This window comes from Haemorhous mexicanus, chromosome 12 (assembly GCF_027477595.1).
Source record: "Haemorhous mexicanus isolate bHaeMex1 chromosome 12, bHaeMex1.pri, whole genome shotgun sequence".
In the NCBI taxonomy this organism is placed as follows: domain Eukaryota; kingdom Metazoa; phylum Chordata; class Aves; order Passeriformes; family Fringillidae; genus Haemorhous; species Haemorhous mexicanus.
Window position 1 is genome coordinate 6,967,633 of NC_082352.1, and position 21,766 is coordinate 6,989,398.

The window sequence follows — 21,766 nt, forward strand, 5'->3', positions numbered from 1 at the left end:
CACTGATCACTCAGCCCTGGGTTATATTCTTCAGTTAACCTTGCCTGGAAGGACTGATGGTTATGCTCTTGGTTTTTTGGTGGCATTTCAGGATTTTATACCATTCAGTTTATTGGGACATGATTTACCCCTTGCAAAAGCATAATGCTATTTTAAGTTTTTACCCAGTGAGCAGAAGGTAAAATTTCTTAGACTACCATACACATTAATATTTCAACATGGGGTAGCATTTAATTTGAGAAGGAGCCATTATTATTCCATTAGTGCTTGGGGGAAGTGCATTAAAGATCCCACCTCTCTAATCCCAATGTCTCAAGCTCCCTTGACCTTACTTGATCCATGGGCTTTAGCTTTGTAATCTCCTGTCGTTCATTTTTTCTCATCAGGGGATTCACTGAGGGTGATGTTTGACTGCCTTCCAACAGTTAACAGCATCTCTTGTATTTTAAATATATTTATCCTGTTAAAATCAACATAGAGAGTGGAGATCCCAATTTTGGTAATATTTTCACCTTGAAGGATTTCCTACTTGGAAGTCAAGGATCATCTGTTTTAATTTTATCTGAGGCCTTAGTCCCTTACTAGCTGTATTGATTCTGGGGGGATCATCCCTAAGAATTAAGTAGCTTCTGGGTGATGTTTTGCCTTTTACATTTCTTATTACCTCTTTCATGAATTACAGCTGTCAACAGTTACACTTCAAGCTGAGCTTAAGTTGAAATCATCATCTATTATCCAGCAGATGGGTTTCATTTAACAGCAGTGGGTTTCATGCACTTAAGTAAAAAAAAAAAGTGTGTTCTGTGTGCATTCAGGACAGCTATGGGTATTTACAGGCTTGGAATGTTACTGATTTTATGGCAGAAAAGAACATCTGAGGAAGCTGTGGAGCACCATCTTGATGTTTGATCAGTCTGAATATTTTGAAATTTCCTGCTTTCTATTCCAAGCAGATTAAAAATATCTTTCTGAGACTGCTATGACTTGAACACCAAAGCTGTTTAGATCTTCTGGCTGTTTATCATCTCAAACATTCAGTTTCTACAAAAGAAATGAACTTCCTTTTTTCTCAAAATCCAACTAAATTTCAGCACAAATTTGACAATTTGATAGAACAAATAAATTATAGAACATCCAGGCCAGGCTGGATGGGGCCTGGAGCAGCTTGGTTTAGTGGGAAGAGGTTGGAATGAGATGAGCTCTCAGGTCCTTTCCAACCCAAATCATTCTAGGATTCTATAGTGATCCAAGGATGCACAGCAGGCTCTGTTGGTGAAGCTACTGATTGTGGTGGCATTTTTACCTTTTTTTTCCTTTTTAATTTTTTTTTTCCTCCTTGCTCATAAAAGACTACAGAAAAACAAGCTGGTTTTCCCCCAAGAAACTCTAAGGAAAATTTCATGAGAACTTCCCATCTAACAGTGGCACAGTAGCTGCTTCTGCTTTAGCCAAGTCCTCTATTTATGATAATGCTTTTTGGCAATCAGTAGTAATTCATTAAGACACATGTTTTGTTATTTAAGGATGTCTGTTGTGATTATTAATTTGCAGTCATTATTTCACATCTGGGCATGCTTGGTTTCCCTGACTGCCACCCTCAGAAGACTGATGCCACACTGGAAGTCCCTGATAACATGGTCATCACCTTAATGTCTTTTAATTAGTTATTTATGCTAATATCCTTTCTGCCATGATCATTGAGCTCCTCTGATGCTTTCTTTACTTTTGTTTTCTGGTTTGCTTTAACTTCTATTTTAAAAGCTGTATGATGGTAAGGAGCAGAGACATGCCAGGCTGTCATTATTCTGTCTGCAAAAAAGATGAGGCATATTAGGAGAGAACATGGGCTGTCCCCAGCTTGAGCCCATCAATGTTATCTCTTTAGAAGGTTTATGTTTTATGAATGAGCAAACTACTGTACTTAAAAGTAGCCCATCACATACCTTAGGAATTTTCAGAAATGACAGTAGAGAAATGTTTGTGCATAATTGTCCTATTTTTTGAAGGATATACAGTAGGACTGGGTACAATAACCAGTAGCTTTTATCTCATGTTATGGTATGAAAATGGGAAAAGAGATTTCTCCTGATTGCAGCTAGAGGCTTAGGGCATTAAGATTTTTTTTCTGAAGATGTGTCCTCCCAAACTCTATACTCAGTAGGTATTTTACATGAAGACATATTACAGAGTGAGTTTTTAAAATAGCACAGTATGATATTTGCAGAGGGTCTTCAAAACTTCAATATCCTCTCAACCAACTCCAAACATTTAACTTGGAGTAACCCAAATAAACACCCCAAGGTTTCAAAACATATTTATCTACTTAAGGTAAAAAGTGGGAGCAACCTAAAAAACCTATAAGCCATGAAGAAAAATACCAGCTTGAATACTTAATTTGCTGATGGATTTAGGGCAGTATGTAATAGCAGTAGTAACCTCAAGGCTTGCAAGACTTTTAACACTCTCATAATCTCCTTTTAAAAATAAATTGTAATGACCTGAAAATGCCAGGAGCAGCCCAGCTTCTCACCCATTGTGGTTTAATCATGATAATATAATACCTCTTCCCTCAGAACATTGAAGGAATGTATAATGTTTGTCCACAATTGCAGAGACATGTTCAGTCAACTACATATTCTCTATTGTCAGATTTTTAAAAATCAGAATGTCTGGCATTGTCAGTTTTATCAATTACACTGATGCAGAGAAGCCTACATTTTGCATGAATATAAGGATTTTATTTCCAAGTCTCGTCTTATAGAATTATCCATTGGGTTTTTGAGAGAAAAGACAGTCATATAATCCTAATGCAATCAGAAGTCTGAGAATGCATTGGATTTCACAGATTGACAGCATCTTTTAAAATGACATGGTGAAAAGAGATGGGTTTAGAGGCAGCTCTGACCTACAGTGTTTGAAACTGCAGTCAGCTTCAGCAGCCATGATTTTCAAGGCTTGGTTTAACCAGAAGAGCCTTCAGAAGTTGCTGTTAACTGAATGATTAAGTATTAAATCCTTTGCCTTTTTCCTGCCACCTTTGGTGTAACTTTATTGGTAGGTGGGGGAGTATTTTTCTAGTTGCTCTCTGAAATGACAGGCTATATCTGTTTGGAATACCTCTCTGCAATCCAATGAGCCTTCATAACCAGCTGCAATAGCAGGTTGGAGCAACTGGTTCGAGCTACTTTATGTTAAAATCCTTTCCCAGACAACAATTGATGAACATCACAGAAGAGATTTTTCAAATAAGTCTGGATTCAGTAAGGCTTTAAAAACCTAAAGTAGAAGAGAACCATTATCCCATCAAGATACCTGATTGCTTTTTGTAATTTTCAGTATGTTCTTCCATCTTGACAAGTCTTTAACTTGAACTGTCCCAAGAAGTTCATGATTTTGAGAGGCCTTTCCTTTCCTAAGTTCCTCAGTATATCTTAAATTTGATGTGAGAAGTTTAAACCCAGTCTTCATAGTGTATGAGTATTAAGGCTTTTCCCTGTTTTGTTTGGTTTTGTTATTGCAGTTTAAATGTTTTAGAGACTTTCCCATTTTTTTTACTGACTCATCGCCATTTATTTACATTTTTACTATGATTAAACTTCCCACCAAGTTATTTAATTTTTTGTTTTTCTTTTTTTTCCAAGGGATGAAAATGATGACTGATGATATATTTCCTGTGAGCAGAAAGGTGGCCAGCTAGTGTATTACCTTACCTAATGTGGTTGGATTTCAGAGCAAGGCAGTATAATAAATCCTTCTGTTTATCAGTTTTCAACCACAGATAGGCATGAAAAATAAGCAATTACAGATAGATACCTCTGATGAAGTTTCAGCAGTGGATTATGAAGATTGATTTTGGTGATAGGGAATGAATTTCAGTGCTACAGCTTTTGTCAGTAATATTAAGTTAAAAGGAAGTAATTCCAACTGGAGGGAATATCAGAGAGGAAAAAAGCAGACTTCAGGATGAGCTGCCCTAAGAAGGATTTTTGATGATACACGAATTGACTCTAATAGGGAATTAAGCAGCTAAAGTAGGAAAAACCTCTGGACTAGAGTTTATAATTTTAGTTTTAGTTTCCTGTATAAATTGAAAAGAAAGCTGTATAGGGGGCTTAGATTTGATACTGCAAAGGGCAAATAAGTGGTGTTTGCAAATATGTGGGAAAAGCAATCTGCTTATAGAACCTATTTTTGTTATTTTCCATGCTGAAGAAAAATAAGGGGAAATACACTTTCTGATTTAATAAAAAGATGATTTTACCCTTTTGAATAGGAAGAATTATTTTCTCTATGACTTTTAAAAATACTCATTTTTGACATAACATATTCCAGTGTTATGTTACTGTCATGTTCATGATCAGCAAGGGCCATTTTGTGTTTTATCTCCTCTTGCTCAGTATCTGTGAGAAAGCAATTTACATTTTTCTGTTGTCTGAAGCTAGGGAAGAAAATCTGTCAAATGCAAAATCCGTGTGTGCCAACAATCTAATTAGCAGAACCATTCTTTGAGTAGGATTTCTTTTGAATGGATGGCATTGTGTAAGATATCTATGGTGTGCCTGGCTTGAAAGTCAAACATTTAACATTTAGTATTGAGACAGTTGTAATTGGTGTTGTGTTACACAAGAGTTTGAAATTTTTTTGGGGAAAATGAAGCCTGGGGCAGATACCTGACTTAGGATCTCAGTAGTGGTTGACTTGCACTGCTGAATGTAGTGGCAGATATCTCCACTGCTTGTCAGGGCCTGGTATTGGGAACAGATAATTTCAGTAGAACCTCTCTGTGTGTTTGTAGGACTTAACCCAAATCCACAGAGGATTATCAGTTTTAAGCTGTTTCAGCTAAGATTTGAGTGGAGTTGCAACATATTATTTTCTTCTATAATGTAGCAATATTACTGCACATATAGTACTAATAAACTACCATTAACCATAATTTATTAATGCAGATTCATGATCATGTACTGTTACTTTTATATACTGATGTACCTATTTAATTAAGGTACATATAGGGGATGTTTTGATGGACAGAGGCATTGAGACACCTGAACTATAGGAAGGTGTATATTTCTAAAATTTCTATTCATCCACTGTCTTAAAGAACAAAAAACTTTTGTAAGTAAGGGAGAAAATTAATTTTATGTACCTTATTCAAAATGAGTTGAAAATCTGGTTTAAGGTCTGTTCTGCATGCGAGCAGCTGTGTCAGTTACAAAACACCAGAGACTGCCTTTTGTGTATGTCATGGTAATTACAGTCAAGCAAAAACTTGGAAATACTTGCTGTGCTAATTAGAATGTGGAGTTATACTTAAAAAAAATCATGTTCACGAACATGTACTTTGAAATCCTTGATGCATTGTCTTGCTAGACATCCCCATATTACACAGACATTATTGTTGCTGTCAGTCCCTTCATCACATTGGTTGTCCTCTGGCGAGCCCTTGTCCCATCATGCTTCGCTGGACACCCTGATGTTGTTTCCACAAGTTGTCAGGTCACATTTGTAGGTCTCTGCAGAGAGGTGCAGTCCTGGTCGGTGTTTCTGCTGCAGTTTTTCCTTTGATATATCGCATGCAGTCAAGGGAAAACTTACTTGCAGTCATTTTCCTCCAGACTGCCTTTGTCTGGGAAATCGTGATGATTTATTCAGCATTTTTTCTTATGAATCAGATTGTCTGGGGTTGGTGGAGGAAGATAATATACCAATAAGATCTGTGGAGTCAAATGCAGTGGAAATGGATGCTGGTCAAGAGAGGCACTTCAATGTTGTCTCTTCCATTACCTGCACTGCAATTCCTGCTGACTGTCCTGATTGTCCCAACAAAATTCTTTAGGTTATTCACGTGTTTCAGAAGTAACCAACATATTGCTGAAAGTTTTGGTCTTGCCAAGATGTCAGAACAACACTAAGGTCTCCTAAATGCTAAAATACAAGTAGCTGGAGGAATGTGCCCAAGTCCTTTGAGTTTTTGAGCAATAAAGTTTGCTAGAGCATGTGAGGATTAAGCTTGGTGCTTATGCACTTTTGTACAGTTTTCTTACAACTGTTTCTCATTTACAAGTATGTTCTAAGTATCAGCATATTAATTTTCAGTGAATTGGCATTGGTTAAGTGATGAAAGGGGGATTTGTAACCAGATTTATTACTGCTTCTTGAATAGAAATGAATTATTCTTAAATTGGGGCTTACTTTTGGACAGAGGAATACATAATGCATGCATGTTAGGAACTCTAGCAGGACTTGAACCAGAGTGAGTTCAGGGGCTGATTAGGAGAATGATTTCCAGACACCAGAGAGACAAACATCAGTAACCTTTCTCCTCCTAGCAGGGTTACCAAGGTAGCATTCAAATCCTCAGTAGGTCTTGCTATTATGGGGGCAGATTTTCAGAGGTTCTTAACCCAGCTTCTAATTTAGTGCTGCTACTTTAAGCCCACAGTATGCCCAGGCAAACGAGGCTAATAGTGGGTATTTACAAACTTGGGGCAGCTTCCACCAGAGCTGTTCTTTTCAGAAGAGACAGGCAACTTTGACATTAACTTCTCCCTTTTCCAGCTACTCTGTTTGGACACCTTTTAATTAAAATCTTAGGAGTGTTCAAGCAGTCACTGATTGATTGCATTTGGCACTTCTCATTTAGAGCTCACCCTGGTGTGTGCTGCTGTGGTGTATTTTAACCTTGGATCAATGTCCAGCACGTTCCCTCCTCTGCATTTTCTACAGGTGTCTTGGACTGCCTGACCTGAGACTTTTTGGACACACATTCTGACATGAGAACACATCTATTTAAAGCACATCTGGGTACTACTTAGTATAGTAGTGAGAAGTAATATACATGCTGCTGCTTTTGACGTATTTGGGTTTGTTTGTTTTTTTCTTGTGGCTTTTTTTGTGCTACACCCAGGAGAAAGCAAAGCAGCTGCTCTCAGAGTCCGTCTGAATGCTGAAGGGAGTTTTACCTGGGTGACTGCAAGGGAAGTGCAGCAGCAGAGCAGGCAACTGTGCTCTCACCTCAGTGTCAGCTCTGTTTTGTGGGGAGACAGTTTGAGTTTGTCTTTGGAAACTTTGGCTTCACAGGCACTGTTTTAAAGAACATCTGTGTACAGAAGCTGAACTGAGCATCCTTACACTGGGCCTCCCAACACTTTTGTCTGCAGAGGTGCAGTGATGCCTAACAGGGGGTCTTACAGTCAGGAAGGCTTTGTATGACTTGGATGTACATGGAAACTGGGAATTTTGCCATGAAAATGTCAGAACACGTTGCATGTATCCGTGTTCTACAGTGGTGCAAGGCATGCTTAATGGGCAAACCCAATACAGCTTCTTTTTCAGGAAACTGGTCACTTCTGTAATTTGCTGTTTGATAAGTTAGATATTGGGTTTTGCTGTATATGTGCTGCTGTAAAACTGATATTATATTCCCTAGAACATTAGCTTCTGGGTACAGGGTATAATTACAAGGAAATTAATTTGGCTTTAACGAGTTACTGTCAATACACTTTTTGTTGCTCATTAGAGAAACAAAAAAATGGCCATGTACTCACAGGTTTGAAATACAGATGAATTTTACCAGGTGAACTTAAGACAGACTGAGTGATCCTGGGTGACTGCTGATTTTTTTCTGTTAAGAGAATTTTCTGTGTAAAAATAGATGTACTCAAAGGTCATGATGGATTAAGTCTCAGGAATCTAAACTAAGAAACTTGTATCTGACTTTGCCAGTCACAACACCAAGGAGTTTTCTTTACCAGAGCCCATGAGCTGGTTGTTCACAGATGGCAGACCCTGATGTGCTGTGCTAAACTTGCCACGTGCCAGCAGACAGGAACTCCTGAGTATGGAAAGCTGAAGCTGCAGTAGGTGGTGCTTCTGTGGGAGTGAAGGCAGAACATCTGTACATGCACACCTCACACAAAGGGACAGATTTTAGTTGGAATGTTGGTGTTTTTTGTAGAGGGATGTCATGCTGCAGTAGGGAGGGAGAATGAGTACAGCAGTTCAGCCCAAGTGAACTTCCTGGGAGAACAGGCTTCCTTAGCATTGTCTATAAGATATTTTGGCAGCCCTTTCTACTTCAATATGTACTTAAATACTAAGGGCTTTGTATTATTAATTAGATTTAAATTAAAACTGGTAGTTTTAGATGTTCCTTTTAGCATGTTGTTTCAATTCCCATAGAGCTATTTTGAAAATAAATGCTTGTCTGTATGTTTTCATGTATGTATAAATAATAAATCAACACTGAAATCAAGTATTAACACCATCAACTTTAAAAATTCTTCCCATCCATTATTAAGCTTGTGGCTAAGTCATGCTGGAAGTGTAGATGGCAGTTTTGGCCTGGGCCACATTCCAGGCTGGAGCACAGTGCAGTGCCAGGGGAGTTGTTCTGCCTTTAGGGGCACACGAGGCTCCTAATGCCTCTGACTCCTTCTCTAATGCCTCCTGCAGGCCATATTTAACGCATCCTTCTGGAGTCAGAGGCATTAAATATGGCTTGCAGGAGCCTCACCTTGGCTTCTGGCCAGAACTATTTACAAGGTCAGTGCCAGTCTGCTGGAAGCCAGACTGGCCCACAGGCCCAAGTTTTATTCATACTGTGCTCCCTGATATTACTGATAATTATCAGTTAAAAAAAAAACCCCCTTTGTTCCATCAGTGTCTCAAGTGTCCTTTCTGCTACCTTTTCAGCAATACCTGGCTGTTATTTATTACTTGTTAGGAGCTCTGCTATTTCATCAGTTAATTTAATAATGGTAAAAGTATAATAAATATTTTTTCCTCAGTTTTTAAAGATCTTATGCTGTTGATTTTTGGAAAATTTTTAAGTTCCATTTTGTGGTGGTTTGTTCTTCTAGATTTTGATTGGTATTTAATAATATTTCAGGAATGAAAACTATAATAGAATTTCAGTGAACTTTATAGAAGGGCAAATCATTGGTTAGAGTAGATTATAATTTTTTGGCAACAAGTATTTACCTTTCAAAATTCAGAGTTGCTGTAACTTTGCATAAACAAAACATTTGATGCCTTTTTTTCCTTCTTCCGAAAAAGAAAACACTTTTTAGAAAAAAGGTAGTTAAAGTTTGAGAATTAAGAATGGGTGATTTTTCCTAAGAAGATATCTCGGAAGAATGTGATATGGGTGGCCCCAGTCCTGCAGCTCAGCAGTGCTTGTGCTAGTTATTTCTTCCCCACATTGTTCCTGGATGCTGTTCATTCCAGAAGAACTTCAGACTCCAGGTTTTTCTGGACTGTGTGCCAGCAGTATTGCAGGAAGTGCACGCTCAGGTCCTGATAGGTTCCTGTTACTCTCAGTGCCGTTGGTAGCTGTCTAATGCTTTCTTCCTTTTGCTGTGACCTTTAGGGAAGGACTGGTACCTGGTGCACATGTCACTTACTGTGACAGACGTGAATGACAACGTCCCTGAGTGGGCCATGGAGCCCTTCCCCTTCCTGGCTGTGGTTTCCCCTGAGGCTGCAGGAGGGACTGAAGTGTACAAGCTGCTTGCTGTGGATGCAGATGAAGGGATCCATGGAACTGTAGAATATTTTCTCTTAGAAGGTAAATTTTAACCCTCCCATTCCCTGAGTATTATGCCTCACTATTGTGACTTTTTTAGCCTCAGCTTTATTTGCCCTTCTTCCTGCAAAAGGTTCATAAACTTTAAGCTCTGTGTGCAAGAAAAATAGAGTTTTGTTGATGTATGGACAGATTTCTTTGCAAAGTTGAGTTCTCGCCCATATATATCCCTGGAGATGATGGGGGCTGAAGCAGTCAGTAATCCCAAGGCTTTGGCAAGGGGTGGCAATGGGGACTGTATTTATGAGACAGTCTGTGGAGTAGTAGTTTGTTGGGTGGAGAGGAGGGTTAATGTTCCCTTGTATCCCTTGTGGGAGTCCTGCTTCTGGTTCATTTGTAACAAATTTTTAAAGGTCTGTGCTGTGCAAAGCTTGTACAAACGCAGTGATAATATTTTGTGTGTTTCCTTTTAAGAAACTTTAGTAATAGTTCAAAAGTGTCTGAGCAGATGAGGAGCAACAATACCTCTCCAGTGGAGTATTTTCTGGTAAGGGATACTTGGGGTGAAGTAACAGCAAAGTTCTGGAGAATAAAAGGAAGATGGAGAGAGACTATTCAGAAGAGCCTGGAGTGACAGGACAAGCGAGAATGGCTTAAACTGACAGACAGTAGGTTTAGGTGGGATATTGGGAAGAAATTCCTCCCTGTGAGGCTGGGGGTGCCCAGCCCCAGAAGCTGCGGCTGCCCCTGGATCCCTGGAAGTGTCCTGGGAGCAAGCTGGTGTCCCTGCCCGTGGCAGGGGGTAGAATGAGATGGACTTTAGGGTCCCTTCCAATCCAAACTATTTCATAATTCAATGATAAAGAATAGTGATAATTGTCTAGGGAGTGAAATAGAATTTTGAAATGCAGTCATGACTGATTTCCAAGTTCTAAACAAACCTTTGAATCTTAGTGTGCATGCTGATCCTAAGCCAAAGCCAACTTGGGAAGTAACACTGTATTCTCCTCCTAATTTTAATCAAATAAAAGTATTCTCACTGAAGACAATTTGTGGACGTGTTCCTTTCAGGTGGTGAAGACAGATTTGAAGTTGAGAAGGACACTGGCTGGATTAAAACAACAGGTTTGCCATTGGTGAGGGACAAGGAGTATTTGCTGACTGTACTAGCAGCAGATAAACTTGGAAGCAGAGGGTCCCCAGCCTCTGTCTCTGTGATGGCTGGATTTCGCCCTCCACAGTTCACCAACATCTCATACTTTGTGTATGTTCCTGAGAGCACCCTGCAAGGAGAACCGTAAGTAACAGCTCACAGCAGTGCACCGAGGCTGTGGTCCTGCTTTTGACTTCTCTCTGATCTCCCCAGAGCCTTGGTATTGTTTGTGAATCATAAATAAATACTGGGAGCAGCAATTTAGGTCTCTTAATAGAAGTGATCCCAACACAGTTTGATGATGTGTTGTTTTAGTCACCCTTTTACAGGGAGAGGTGCTATTGAATAGTTGTGCTTTCTCACTTTTTGAAATGCCATGGAAAGGATTAGATGTTGATTGTTTCTTAACTTTCAAAAAAATGCAGAATAGAAATTAGTCCTGTTACGTCATGAAGAAAGATATCCTGTGTGAAAGAATACATTAATTTTATATGTCACATTTGGAGAAGTGCCTTCACCACCAAGAGAAAATTGGAAAAACCAAGATTCTTTTTCCTGTCTTCATCACAATAACATACTGAGCTAAAATGAAGATGCTACAGAATTTTTCCTTTTATTTCTCCATCCTTTGTATCTCCAAGTCAAATGAAGTATCACAGAAAATGTTTAGTAACATAAGTCCATCTGAATACTCAGTCCCTTCTTTTCCAAACTGTTTTTTTCTTACAACAGATATTTTCTCTTCCACTTGAATTAAGAATACTTTTGTCCAGTCAATGTGTTCCTTCTGTGGCAGTTCAAATATTATTAATATTATATTATCTGTGGTGCTAATGTTCAGTCTGGAACATTCAGTTTTACAGTGTCCAAATAACTAAGGACTCTTAAGATTTTAAAATAAAATCTCAGTAGATAATAAGGGGTTTTTTAAAACAGCAATGAAATTAAATTGCACAGGCATAAATGAAATGGAACAACTGCAAAATACTATAATGTCCAACAGGTTCCTGCTGTCTTGGGTTCCATAATGTTTAGAATTAAAAATAAAATTATTCATAACTTTTTTATCACTCTTAGAAATAGGTTTGCACACCTTAGATGATAGTAGATTAGTCAGTTGAGCAAATGACTTGGTAATATCCAAAAGGAATGAAGTATTTTGTGGGGTTTTTATATCTAAAAAGGTTTGAATATACACAATGAAAGTGTGAAAGTTTTTTTCTGTAATGTGTTGTCCAGAAATAGCCGTGAAAATCCATGTGGAATCCTAAAGTTCTCTTATTTAAATTGGACCAATTACCCAAGTATGCAGGTGTAGCGGTTTGGTTTGCCAAACCAGAACAGAGTTGCTGTCCTGCACTGAATTTCTGGGTTTAGGATTTCCTAATCAAGCCTGATTTAAGGCTGCTGCTGAGCAGAGGAGCATTACCAAATCTTTCCCTTCCTTTGGTCTTCCTGTCACACCAATGAGCTACAGCTGCACAGGCAGCCTGAGATGAGGAGATACAAAGACAAAAAAGGCAAAAAAAGTTTTCAGTTGGGTTGTTAAATGTGATCCAGCATGGCCTTGAGATTTTCAGTGCTGGCAGGAGAGGAGAGGTGGCTTGAACATGCAGCTAGGACAGGGACCTGGAAGGAGAGCAAAATAATTCCTGTTGGCAGGAATGCAGTTGTGCACTGGCTGAAACTGCCTGTGAGACCTCAGCACAGGAAAATACAGGAGAAAACTGAAGTGAGATAATCACCCACAGCAGTGCTGTCCATTGGTTCAGAAGTGCACCAGAGGGAAGTGAGTGAGGCAGAGCAGCATGGCAATACAAGGGGGGAAGAAGGAGTTTGCACAAAATGAGTTTGTGGTTTTTTGGCTGTAATTATCACAGGATCATGTTGGTGTGTTCTCCTGGGAGATGGAATTCTTTTTCCTAAGAAACTTGCATGTTAAAGCAAGAGAACTTGAGGAATTAGTTTTCTGGTTTAAATCCTTTAAAAATATTTAGTTTTAAATTTCTTCTTTTACTTCTTATTGTGGGTGTTTCCACTTGAAGGCTTTTAAATGCGTTGCACTTCAGTGGAAAAAAGATAGTGTCAGATGAGCTAAAAATATATGTCCACTGTAAGCTGTAATACACACTGCTGTTAGGGCTTGGCTTTTATCCTTTTGCTGTTATCTATTGGAACTTTAGGATGGTATGACTGCAGCAAACGTACTGTGCTGGTATTAAAACAAATCTTTTTCATCTTGCTTTATCTTTTCGTTTCCTGCCTGAAAACCATCACTACCACAGAAGGAAGTTGAAGTAGGCAAATTCAGTTGCAGCAAATTTTAAATCTTCTCTTCCTGCATTTTTAATCCTTACTGTGTTCTGCTTCCAAGAATCTTTATCTGTTTTAACCCCAAGGTGATAGAAGCACTGTGTAACAAAATGCTTGAATTTGGTGTTTAGATACAGCTGTCAATGACTTCATTGAGGATACCTCTGAGCAGACCTGCAGGGTTGCACCATCATTCCTGATATGCATCGCTTTTGTCATATTTTTCAGAATGTCATGTTATGTCCTTGAGTCCTCTCTTTTTATTTCTTTTAATGCAGCTTTCTTACAGTCACTGCTGTGTCATATCAAAAGAAATCCCTGAGCTACAGTTTGCTCACTAATCCTGGGGGTCTGTTCAGCATTGATCGGGCAACAGGAGAGCTCAGTCTAACTCGGAGTGTGGATTATGAAGGAGACCCCCACCAGTTCCTCCTGTTGGTCAGGGCAGAGGAGAGCGAGGAGCAGTTCAGCACTGCTGCTGAGGTAGGTGTTCCCCTCCAGCAGCCTGGCCGCATTTCCATTTTTCTTCATCCTTTTGAATCTGAACAGATTCACCAGGAGCTCCCATTTCCCCATGCTGGCTGTTCTGCTGTCCATTTCAAAAGTCTTTCTGTCTATGGGGAGATGTTGAGGAGTGGTTTAGGTGCTCTTGGATTTCAGTCTTGCAGATGCTCTAAAAGCTGTTTCTGAGGGATCAATATGCCATCCCATCATAGATTCCAAGCCTTATCTGGTAACACATGGAAATGGGTGTAGCCAAGCCAGACATGAGGTTTTGTCTTACTCTACTTTAATGAAGCATGAGGTACATTTGAGATTATTCCACTCTAAAGCAAAGGCAGGACAAAGAATTACTTGTTTTGTATCAAGAACACAAAATGAACTCTTATGAAGAAAGTAATAAAAATTCACTGATATTAAAAGCTGATGGTTTGTGGTATTTTAGAAAGCTGTTTGACAGCAAAAATATTTCTTAATATAGTTATTACAGTTATTTGAATTCAGAGATTCACTGAATTAGGAAAAGCATACTATATGAGTTTGTTCTTGCTGCAGGAAATAAGATAGGGAGCTGGAGACAGAATTATTAGGATCAGGAGTGAGGACACAGAGAGTCAGGAAGCAGTGTGCCAGTGTAACAAACACTGGCTGTAGCACACCAGAGCCTGATAGCTTCCGTTGACCCTTGTACACTACAAGATGAAGAATGGTAAAATATGACTCAAAAGAGGATTATGAGATGATTTTACAATATGTTTAGCCTAGAGGTAGTTTAACTTGTACCTGCTTTACACTGATACAACCTCAGTAGTTGAGAGAGCGGCTCTAGTTCATGCATATGTGCTTTGCAAGGCTCATGGAATACAGCTCTGCCTGGTGCTCTGTGATGCAGAATGCCTTCACTAACTGCATGAGGTGCAGCATGAGCCACCAGAAGGGCTCCTTTACACACTCTTTGCTGTTGGGAGTGTAAACTCTGGACTCATATTTGACACAGGAATAAGAAAGCATTTGTAAAAATGTTAGAGGCAAAATTGTATCTCTTACTTGGTTTTCCAGAACCATAGAATATCCAGAGTTGGAAGGGACCCACTAGGATTGAGTCCAACTCCTGGCCCTGCACAGACACCACAACAATCCCACCCTGTGCCTCAGAGCATTGTCCAAGCACTCCTTGAGCCCTGTCAGGCTTGGGGCTGTGATCATTTCCCTGGAGATCAGTTCCACTTATATCTGATTTGTGCTTCTATAATTAAATTCAGAACTTGCTCTTAGAGATTTATAATGCTAAAATGTAATATGCTTGGCAGTAGAGTTTTTAGTGTTACAAATCACAGAAGTGTTGCAAGATAAGATAATGGAAAAAGGGTTCTTGGCAAGCAGATGGTGCATTTTCCTTTAAACTAGTAATAAGGCATAATCAATGGAGATGAAGGGTGAGTGGAAAACATTGCTGCAGGGTCAGGGACTTGACAATTGCTAGTATCTTGGAATGTAATATTTCAGTGGCACTCAGCAGAAAAAGAGCAATCTAAGAAAAATGTCTTATCCTAGAGCTGCTGAAGACTTCAAGGATGTTTTTGGGAAATTCTTCCATGTGGTATTTCCAGAGCAGTGAGGTCATTCCCTTTGCTGTTTAACATTCCCCTCTTCTCCATTAAGGTTTTGGTTGTAATCACAGATGTGAATGATTGTGCCCCCGAATTTCATCAGTCGATTTACAGCAAAGTCGGTGTTCCTGAAACAGTTCCTATGACAACTGCACTTCTCCAAGGTTAGTGCTCCTGAAGCCATTTATTATGTTCACTGTATTTTTCTCCCTTGCACCACTTAGAATTCAGTTCAGAAAGCAAATTACCTGTCCCAGTGTGGGTAGTTGCAGCTCTCTGAAGGCAAATGATACCTTGTAGAATCGTGTCAGAGTTATTTACTGGTGCCTCAGCCCAAACAATTTTGGGGGACAGGAATGCAAAGGAAACAGATTCTTTGTCGAATTTTGAAGTAACAGAACTTTGTTGTGGTTGGTATTACAGCAGCAGGCTCATAGTAGCAGTCTTGCTACATTTCTTGAAGGAAGAGAGTGATCCTGGATCAGAAGTTACGGACAGCTCAGCTCTCCCTCTCTGCCTGTCTCTGAGTCCTGTGTGGGCTTGCTGTAGGAATTCTGCTCTCCTGCATTAACAGCCTCTTGTACACTTGAACTGTTCTATGTGAGGTTTGGTTTGGATGCTTGACAAGAAGACTTTGCTTCTTCCCGGGGAGACCAAGAACTTGAGCTTCAAGTGGTGGTGCTCTGTAAAGTGCAGCAAGAAAACAAATTTGTGTCTATTAAGCAAATGTACAAGGACCTTGTATTAGTCTTTAACCCTTATATAAACTTTCTCTAAATCTTGAGAGGGGGGAAAGGAAATTTAACTGCTGGAAAATTGCCTTTCCCTGGTAAATAGGCTTTTATAACCTCCACTTGCTCTGCTTAGTGATTTATCCTGTACTAATGGTAGTTTGTTAGTTACTGGTCTGGTAACTGTGCCTTTAGCATAGATTTTTGTAGGTTATGAATAGAATCTGACAAACACATAATGGGCATCAATTGACTAATATATGTAAATATCCCATCTTTAATTTCCCAGTGTGTGATCTGAGTGATTTTTGAGTCAGCAGTGTAGGTCAGGTGGACATGAGAATATACTTCTCTATGTGAGAATATACTTCTCTATGTGAGAATATATTCTTGATGGCACAGGACTCTTTAACAAAGTCAAGATCTAGCATTTAAATTCTCCCAGGGACTTAACTTTTGGTTCTTTAAATTACTTATTTTTGAGTAAGGGTTAGTTCACTAAAAAGCACAAGGGACAGCAGAGTTCTCTGACTGATTTCAGGCACCACATGCCAAGGCAAATCCTGCTACAGTAAATGCACTTACCATTCCAATTCACTAACTTTGATCTACACAATGTCTTTGTCTTCTCTTCTACCAGTGACAGCCACTGACTGTGATTCCAAGGAGAATGCCCAGCTGCTGTATTACACTCTGAGCCAAGACTTCAGCATCACTTCTCATGGCACTATTTTTCCAGCCACACGGTTGGACTATGAGCGCCCTAACCACCTCTATGAGTTCATCATTATGGCTGTGGATCAGGGGGAAGAGCCCAGGACTGGCACAGCAACTGTTAGGATCCATGTCTCCAATGTGAATGATGAAGCACCTGAGTTTTCTCAGACTATGTAAATATATATTCTTCAGACTCTGTTTCTTTTACTGTTGCTTTTTGTATTTTGGTTGAATGGCTGATCACAGAATGGCAATTGGCTTTGGTTCAGTCCAAAGGCTGAAAGCTGAGAGCTGGTCTGACAAATGTGGGGTGATATTTTAACTCTGAAACTCTAAATAAAAAAAAAAAGGTAGTATATAAACAATATATCTTATTACATTTTTATTTATTACTATTTATTATATCTCTTTTATGCACTTTATTTTGTCCAGTATATACTGAAAGATATGGTGCAATAATATTAGATTATAAAGTTCAGGAGCACCCTTCCACCACCAAAGGAAATCAGGCAGAAAAAACAGGCAACAGAGTTGTTGCCATCAGCCCTCATCTAGAGACATGGGGGAATTTTGCCTTTTAATTAGGCAGTTTAAACAGAGTCAGCAGTCTGCATCCTTGGTTTATAGCTGTCAAAGAAAAATGCTTAGATGACACAATCCTAAATGGAAACTGAATTACAAAACCCACAAGATAAACGCCATTAAGTGGAGTTCACTTAATTTCACTTTCCATCCCCTACAAATTGTATGTAAATAGTTTTTCTTCTAAATACGTGTAAGCACTTTTCTTCCATAGCTGGGACTCAGCAGCATCCAAAGCAATGCCAGAAGTGCTATAAACAAACTTGCAGTGATGTTAGAGGCTTAGTAATGGAATTTCCAGTCAGATTCTGCACCAGCCTTCTACTCTTAAAAGTAGAAGTTGCCCAGAACAAAACCAAAGCACAGATTTCAGAGATGTTAAGCTTGGGGTTTAGCTGAACAAAACATCAAAGCTTTCTGACAGTCCTTGTTTTATGTGCAGATAACCTCTCGCTTCAAAATCTTGTGCCTTCCTTTCTTTTCTAAACATTGCTGAAGAGATATGGCTTGGAAAATTTGATCTTTTGTAATTTAATTTTGGATTTCTCTATATTTTCAAATACTAAACCAGGTTATGTTTCTCACTCTTCCTATTTTTTCATTTAATTTCTTTAACTATTCAGACATATTGAATATTTATCTGCATCTGTTCCTAATATTTTAATCAGAAGTGAGTGATACTGCTCAAGATGCTGTAAACATCTCTAACAAGTTGGAAACAGGAAACATAGTTTAAAAAAGAATCCCTGCCAGTTCTTGTACTTAAAGTTTACTGAAGAATGTGATTAAAATAATATTATTTTAAATTACCAAACATTCCCAAGAAGCTTTTCTGTTCTCTGTGCAATAGCAGGGAAACTACTGTTGTGTGTATGTGTAGATAGGCATTGGAATTGAATTCATCTCCTGGAATACAAATCATCTCAAGGTTTTGGTTAACTAGGCTTTGATTTTGCTTTATCTTTCCTGTTACGTAAAAAATCCTGAACCCAGAGGTAAATTTCAGACAGAAGTTAGTTGAAATTTTCCATTAAATGGAATCATTATGAACATATGTAAATTGGGGCCTGTTGAGAGACTGTTTGCAGTTGTGCTCTGTGGCAGACTAATACAAGTCTAGGTGATGATGTTGCCCTTCTAGCCCTTTGTTCAAACAGATTTACAGCCCAGTATAAACTCATGATTCCTTGCCATGAGCTCTCTTTCATTGCAGTTATTCTTTATCTCAGTTAGGAAATGCTTAAGGCTGACACTCATTTTGTCAGTGTTTACTTTCTCTTTTTTAAGAGATCTCTTCTGAACTCCTCTCTCCCTGTATTTCATGTAAAAAATTATCAGTATTACTGTTCATTTGCTTTTGAGATGCACAGTTAAGACAGTGTCTTGAGGTTTGTGACTGAGCTAAACCAGAATGATTTACTTCTCTTACTCCATTGCATATAAAACTGGGGGAAGAAAAGAAGCTGTTTCTATGGAGGTTTCCTAGAAAACACACATATCTCTACAACAAAAGCAAAGGAAAAGGTTTTCTGTGCATCCATTTTCTTTTCCTTTCCTTTTTTTGCTATTCTCAGCATCTGGCCAGTGTGTCCATAAGCAAGCACTCTAACCCAGTGGTGCATCTGTATTCTGGTGGATACAGCCAGCTGCAGTTCACTCTTACAGCTGAGCTTTGGGATATCTCCTGTGGACAGGCCTGGTGGGTGCTCAGTCTGCCACACGCTCAGTGCAGTCAGATAAAATAATAAATATTTGGGACTTTGCTAAAGCAGGGGGCTTTTCTACTCCAGAGAGCATTAAGCTTAGGCTGATAATGCCTCTTAAGAGCTTACAATGTCAGTGATGTGTCTGGACTTGAGCAGAGATTTTTGTAAAACTGACATTATGCACATATCCTCCACATCTCACTCTCATCTTAGTCCTGCTGGGGAAAGGACTGCCCTGAAAGTCTTTTGAGGGCTTCTGTCAGAAAGTGCTGTGATGGGAACTGCTTTAACTTAGCAAATTTTAGCTTGGAGTCTGTGAATCAGGAAGCTCATTTTTTTAAATTAAAAAAAACCCAAGTAAATTCTGCATTTAGCACAAGTCTTGTTGCACAGCTCATCTTCAAGGCTTTTGAAAGTCTGGAGGGAAATATGGGGGTAACAACAGAAGGATGTGGACAGCTGGATAGATCATCAATGCTATCATTTCACTGCTTAACAAAAAAGCACCATATCAGTATAATTGTATTAGAAAATGACAAATTCCTGCCGTGCCCTTTGAACAAGCAGTTAGTAGGTGTTGTAAAGCTTAGTTCTGTAGATATTATATCCTGGTTAAATTCATGAATGTGCTGTTGTCTGGGTTTTTTAACAGCTACAGGAGCTTTGTTTCTGAAGATGCAGGCCCAAACACACTGATTGCCACGGTTAATGCTGTTGATCCTGATGGAGATGGTGTGACATATGATATTCTGTCTGGGAATGAGAGGGGGAACTTTGTTATCGACCCTAAGAAAGGTAATTGTACATTAGCTCTTGGCTGCTGTGGTCATAATGTTGGTTTTGTTGTGATGCACCTCGAGTTTGGTCTTACTATCTGAATAAACTGAATAGCATATGCTACCTTTGAAGCTTAATTTTAAAAAGTTCAGGGAGAGAATGCATACACTCTCTTATAATGATAAAAATGTTATGCTTTCCTCAAATCTGTGTATAATTGTTCTCTCTTACCTGTTCAGGGTTTGCTTTCAGTCAGTAACTTAATAGAGGGCATTTTTATAGATAACAGGTTGCTTAAGAGACAGTAACTTAATAGGGAATGTTATTTTTGATAACAGGGTGACATTCCAAAATGTCAGACAAGTATCTGGATAGAATTTAATATAAGAAACTGGACGTGTGGGATTTTAAATGAGGCTTTTCCCACCCCATGCTTGTGTCAATGTCCTGATCATGCTGGTGAGAGCTAACATTTCTTGGCTGGAGTTATCTGTGCTGTGCTGACACAAAATGAAGTGTTTTTTGGTGGAATGAGACTAACATTGTTTTATTTCAGTGAAGGTAAAAGTATATAAAATCTGAACTAACCAAGTATATTTTATTTGAGATTAATCATTCACCTGACCACTGTTGTTTAGCCAAGAATACTGCATGCATGAGAAAAAAAAAGATGTGGGGAAGATACTTTGCAGTTTAAGGCATTTATTCTGAAATGCCAATTTTCCCATATTTTTAAGTTCTTTTCAATAGTCACATATTTTCAAAACATAAGAAAAAAGATTCCCACCACGTTGGTGTCCTCATTAGGAAAAGTAAATAAAATAAGTGCACAAACAGCAGCATCCGAGTAGGTTGGCATATCCCTTTAAATTAATAGGATTTATTTGCTGTTGATTGCTTGAAAAAACAGAAGAGGATGTTTTGAGATTGAAACAGGCAAACAAATTGAAATCCCATTGAAGGATTGAAGTAACTTAATTAACTTCAGTTAAACTACTTTGTATTTTGAACTGCAATCAAAATCTGAACTTAGATTTGCCAAAGCAGAAGCATTGAATACATAGGAAGGAGCAAGCTGCCCTTAGTTATTCCTTCTCTTTATTTCATAGAGTTCACTTAACATGAAATTTTAATTTCAATGCAATCATGGTTTTGCAATATTAATGTTAGATTCTGAAATGTTCCCAAAAATATAGTCTGCAGGTAACTTGCAAACATTGAATCGTGACCCTGAGTTTACTATGAGCTCCTTTACTTCCTTTCTGATTAAAAAATAGAGTTGCAGGTTCCAAGAGTTAAATTTCTACAGATGCTTAGGCACCTGAAGAGGAACAAAGGTTTTGAAAGTGTCTAAAAGCTACAGCATTAATATACAAGACACTTCTGAAGATCTTTTTTGTGAGAAACAAATGTTTTTGGTCAAAGCATCTCAACATTTGATTGATAGCATCTCTTGGGATTACCTCTATAGCTTTAATATAGAAAATCATGTATAGGTACATGTATACTTTTTTGCCAATTAATTCTATAGTATTTGAAACTTAACTTTAGGAACATTAGCATTTTTTCCAAAACACTTTTGGGTTTTTGTTGCTGAATAAACCAGTAAAAGTTTATACAGTGGCTTACAGCAGTTTCTTTTCAGGAATGATGTCAGGGGAATAGCCTGTACCCTCTTGTAGAAATGTGGAGGTATTGTGGAGAAGTGTCAAAGATAAGTGCTGCAGCTAAAACAATACATTTTCAAGCAAATTTAGTGACATTGATGGTGTGAAAATACTCTGTTGTGATGACAGTTGAGATTATTCCTGATGAATAACAGATGTGATGGATGGTGGAGCAAAAGAATGACAGCCTCTCTCTGCAGGATCTCAGGCACATGTGGTCCCTTCTGCATTTGTAGCATCTCTTTCTGCCAGTGCCTCTGTGTCCCACTCAGCAGGCTGTGTCCTCTGGGGAATTCTGAGAGGCAGAACAGAGGTTTCTCAGCCTGTGCCTCTGTAGTTCAGTGCTGCTCTGACTGAGCTGCAGGAAGGTAAACTTGAAGGAGTCTCAGCTGAGCTGTCCATGGCAGCTGCAGATTGATGAAAGCCATTATGTGCAGGTCAGCTGAGTTGTGGCTGTTGGCTCAGTTTGCTCTGGAGACAAAC

The 21,766-nt window shown here is 38.8% G+C and overlaps 1 protein-coding gene across 1 annotated transcript in view; it reads left to right on the plus strand.

Annotated features, from left to right (window-relative positions):
- Window positions 1-21,766, plus strand: part of LOC132332569 (neural-cadherin-like) — a 61,060-nt gene that overhangs the window by 5,521 nt on the left and 33,773 nt on the right. Inside the window, exons 2-7 of the mRNA XM_059857002.1 lie at window positions 9,371-9,568; window positions 10,598-10,823; window positions 13,271-13,475; window positions 15,156-15,267; window positions 16,475-16,724; window positions 19,492-19,634. Coding sequence (XP_059712985.1) covers window positions 9,371-9,568; window positions 10,598-10,823; window positions 13,271-13,475; window positions 15,156-15,267; window positions 16,475-16,724; window positions 19,492-19,634 — 1,134 coding nt within the window. The remainder of the gene's footprint in view (window positions 1-9,370; window positions 9,569-10,597; window positions 10,824-13,270; window positions 13,476-15,155; window positions 15,268-16,474; window positions 16,725-19,491; window positions 19,635-21,766) is intronic.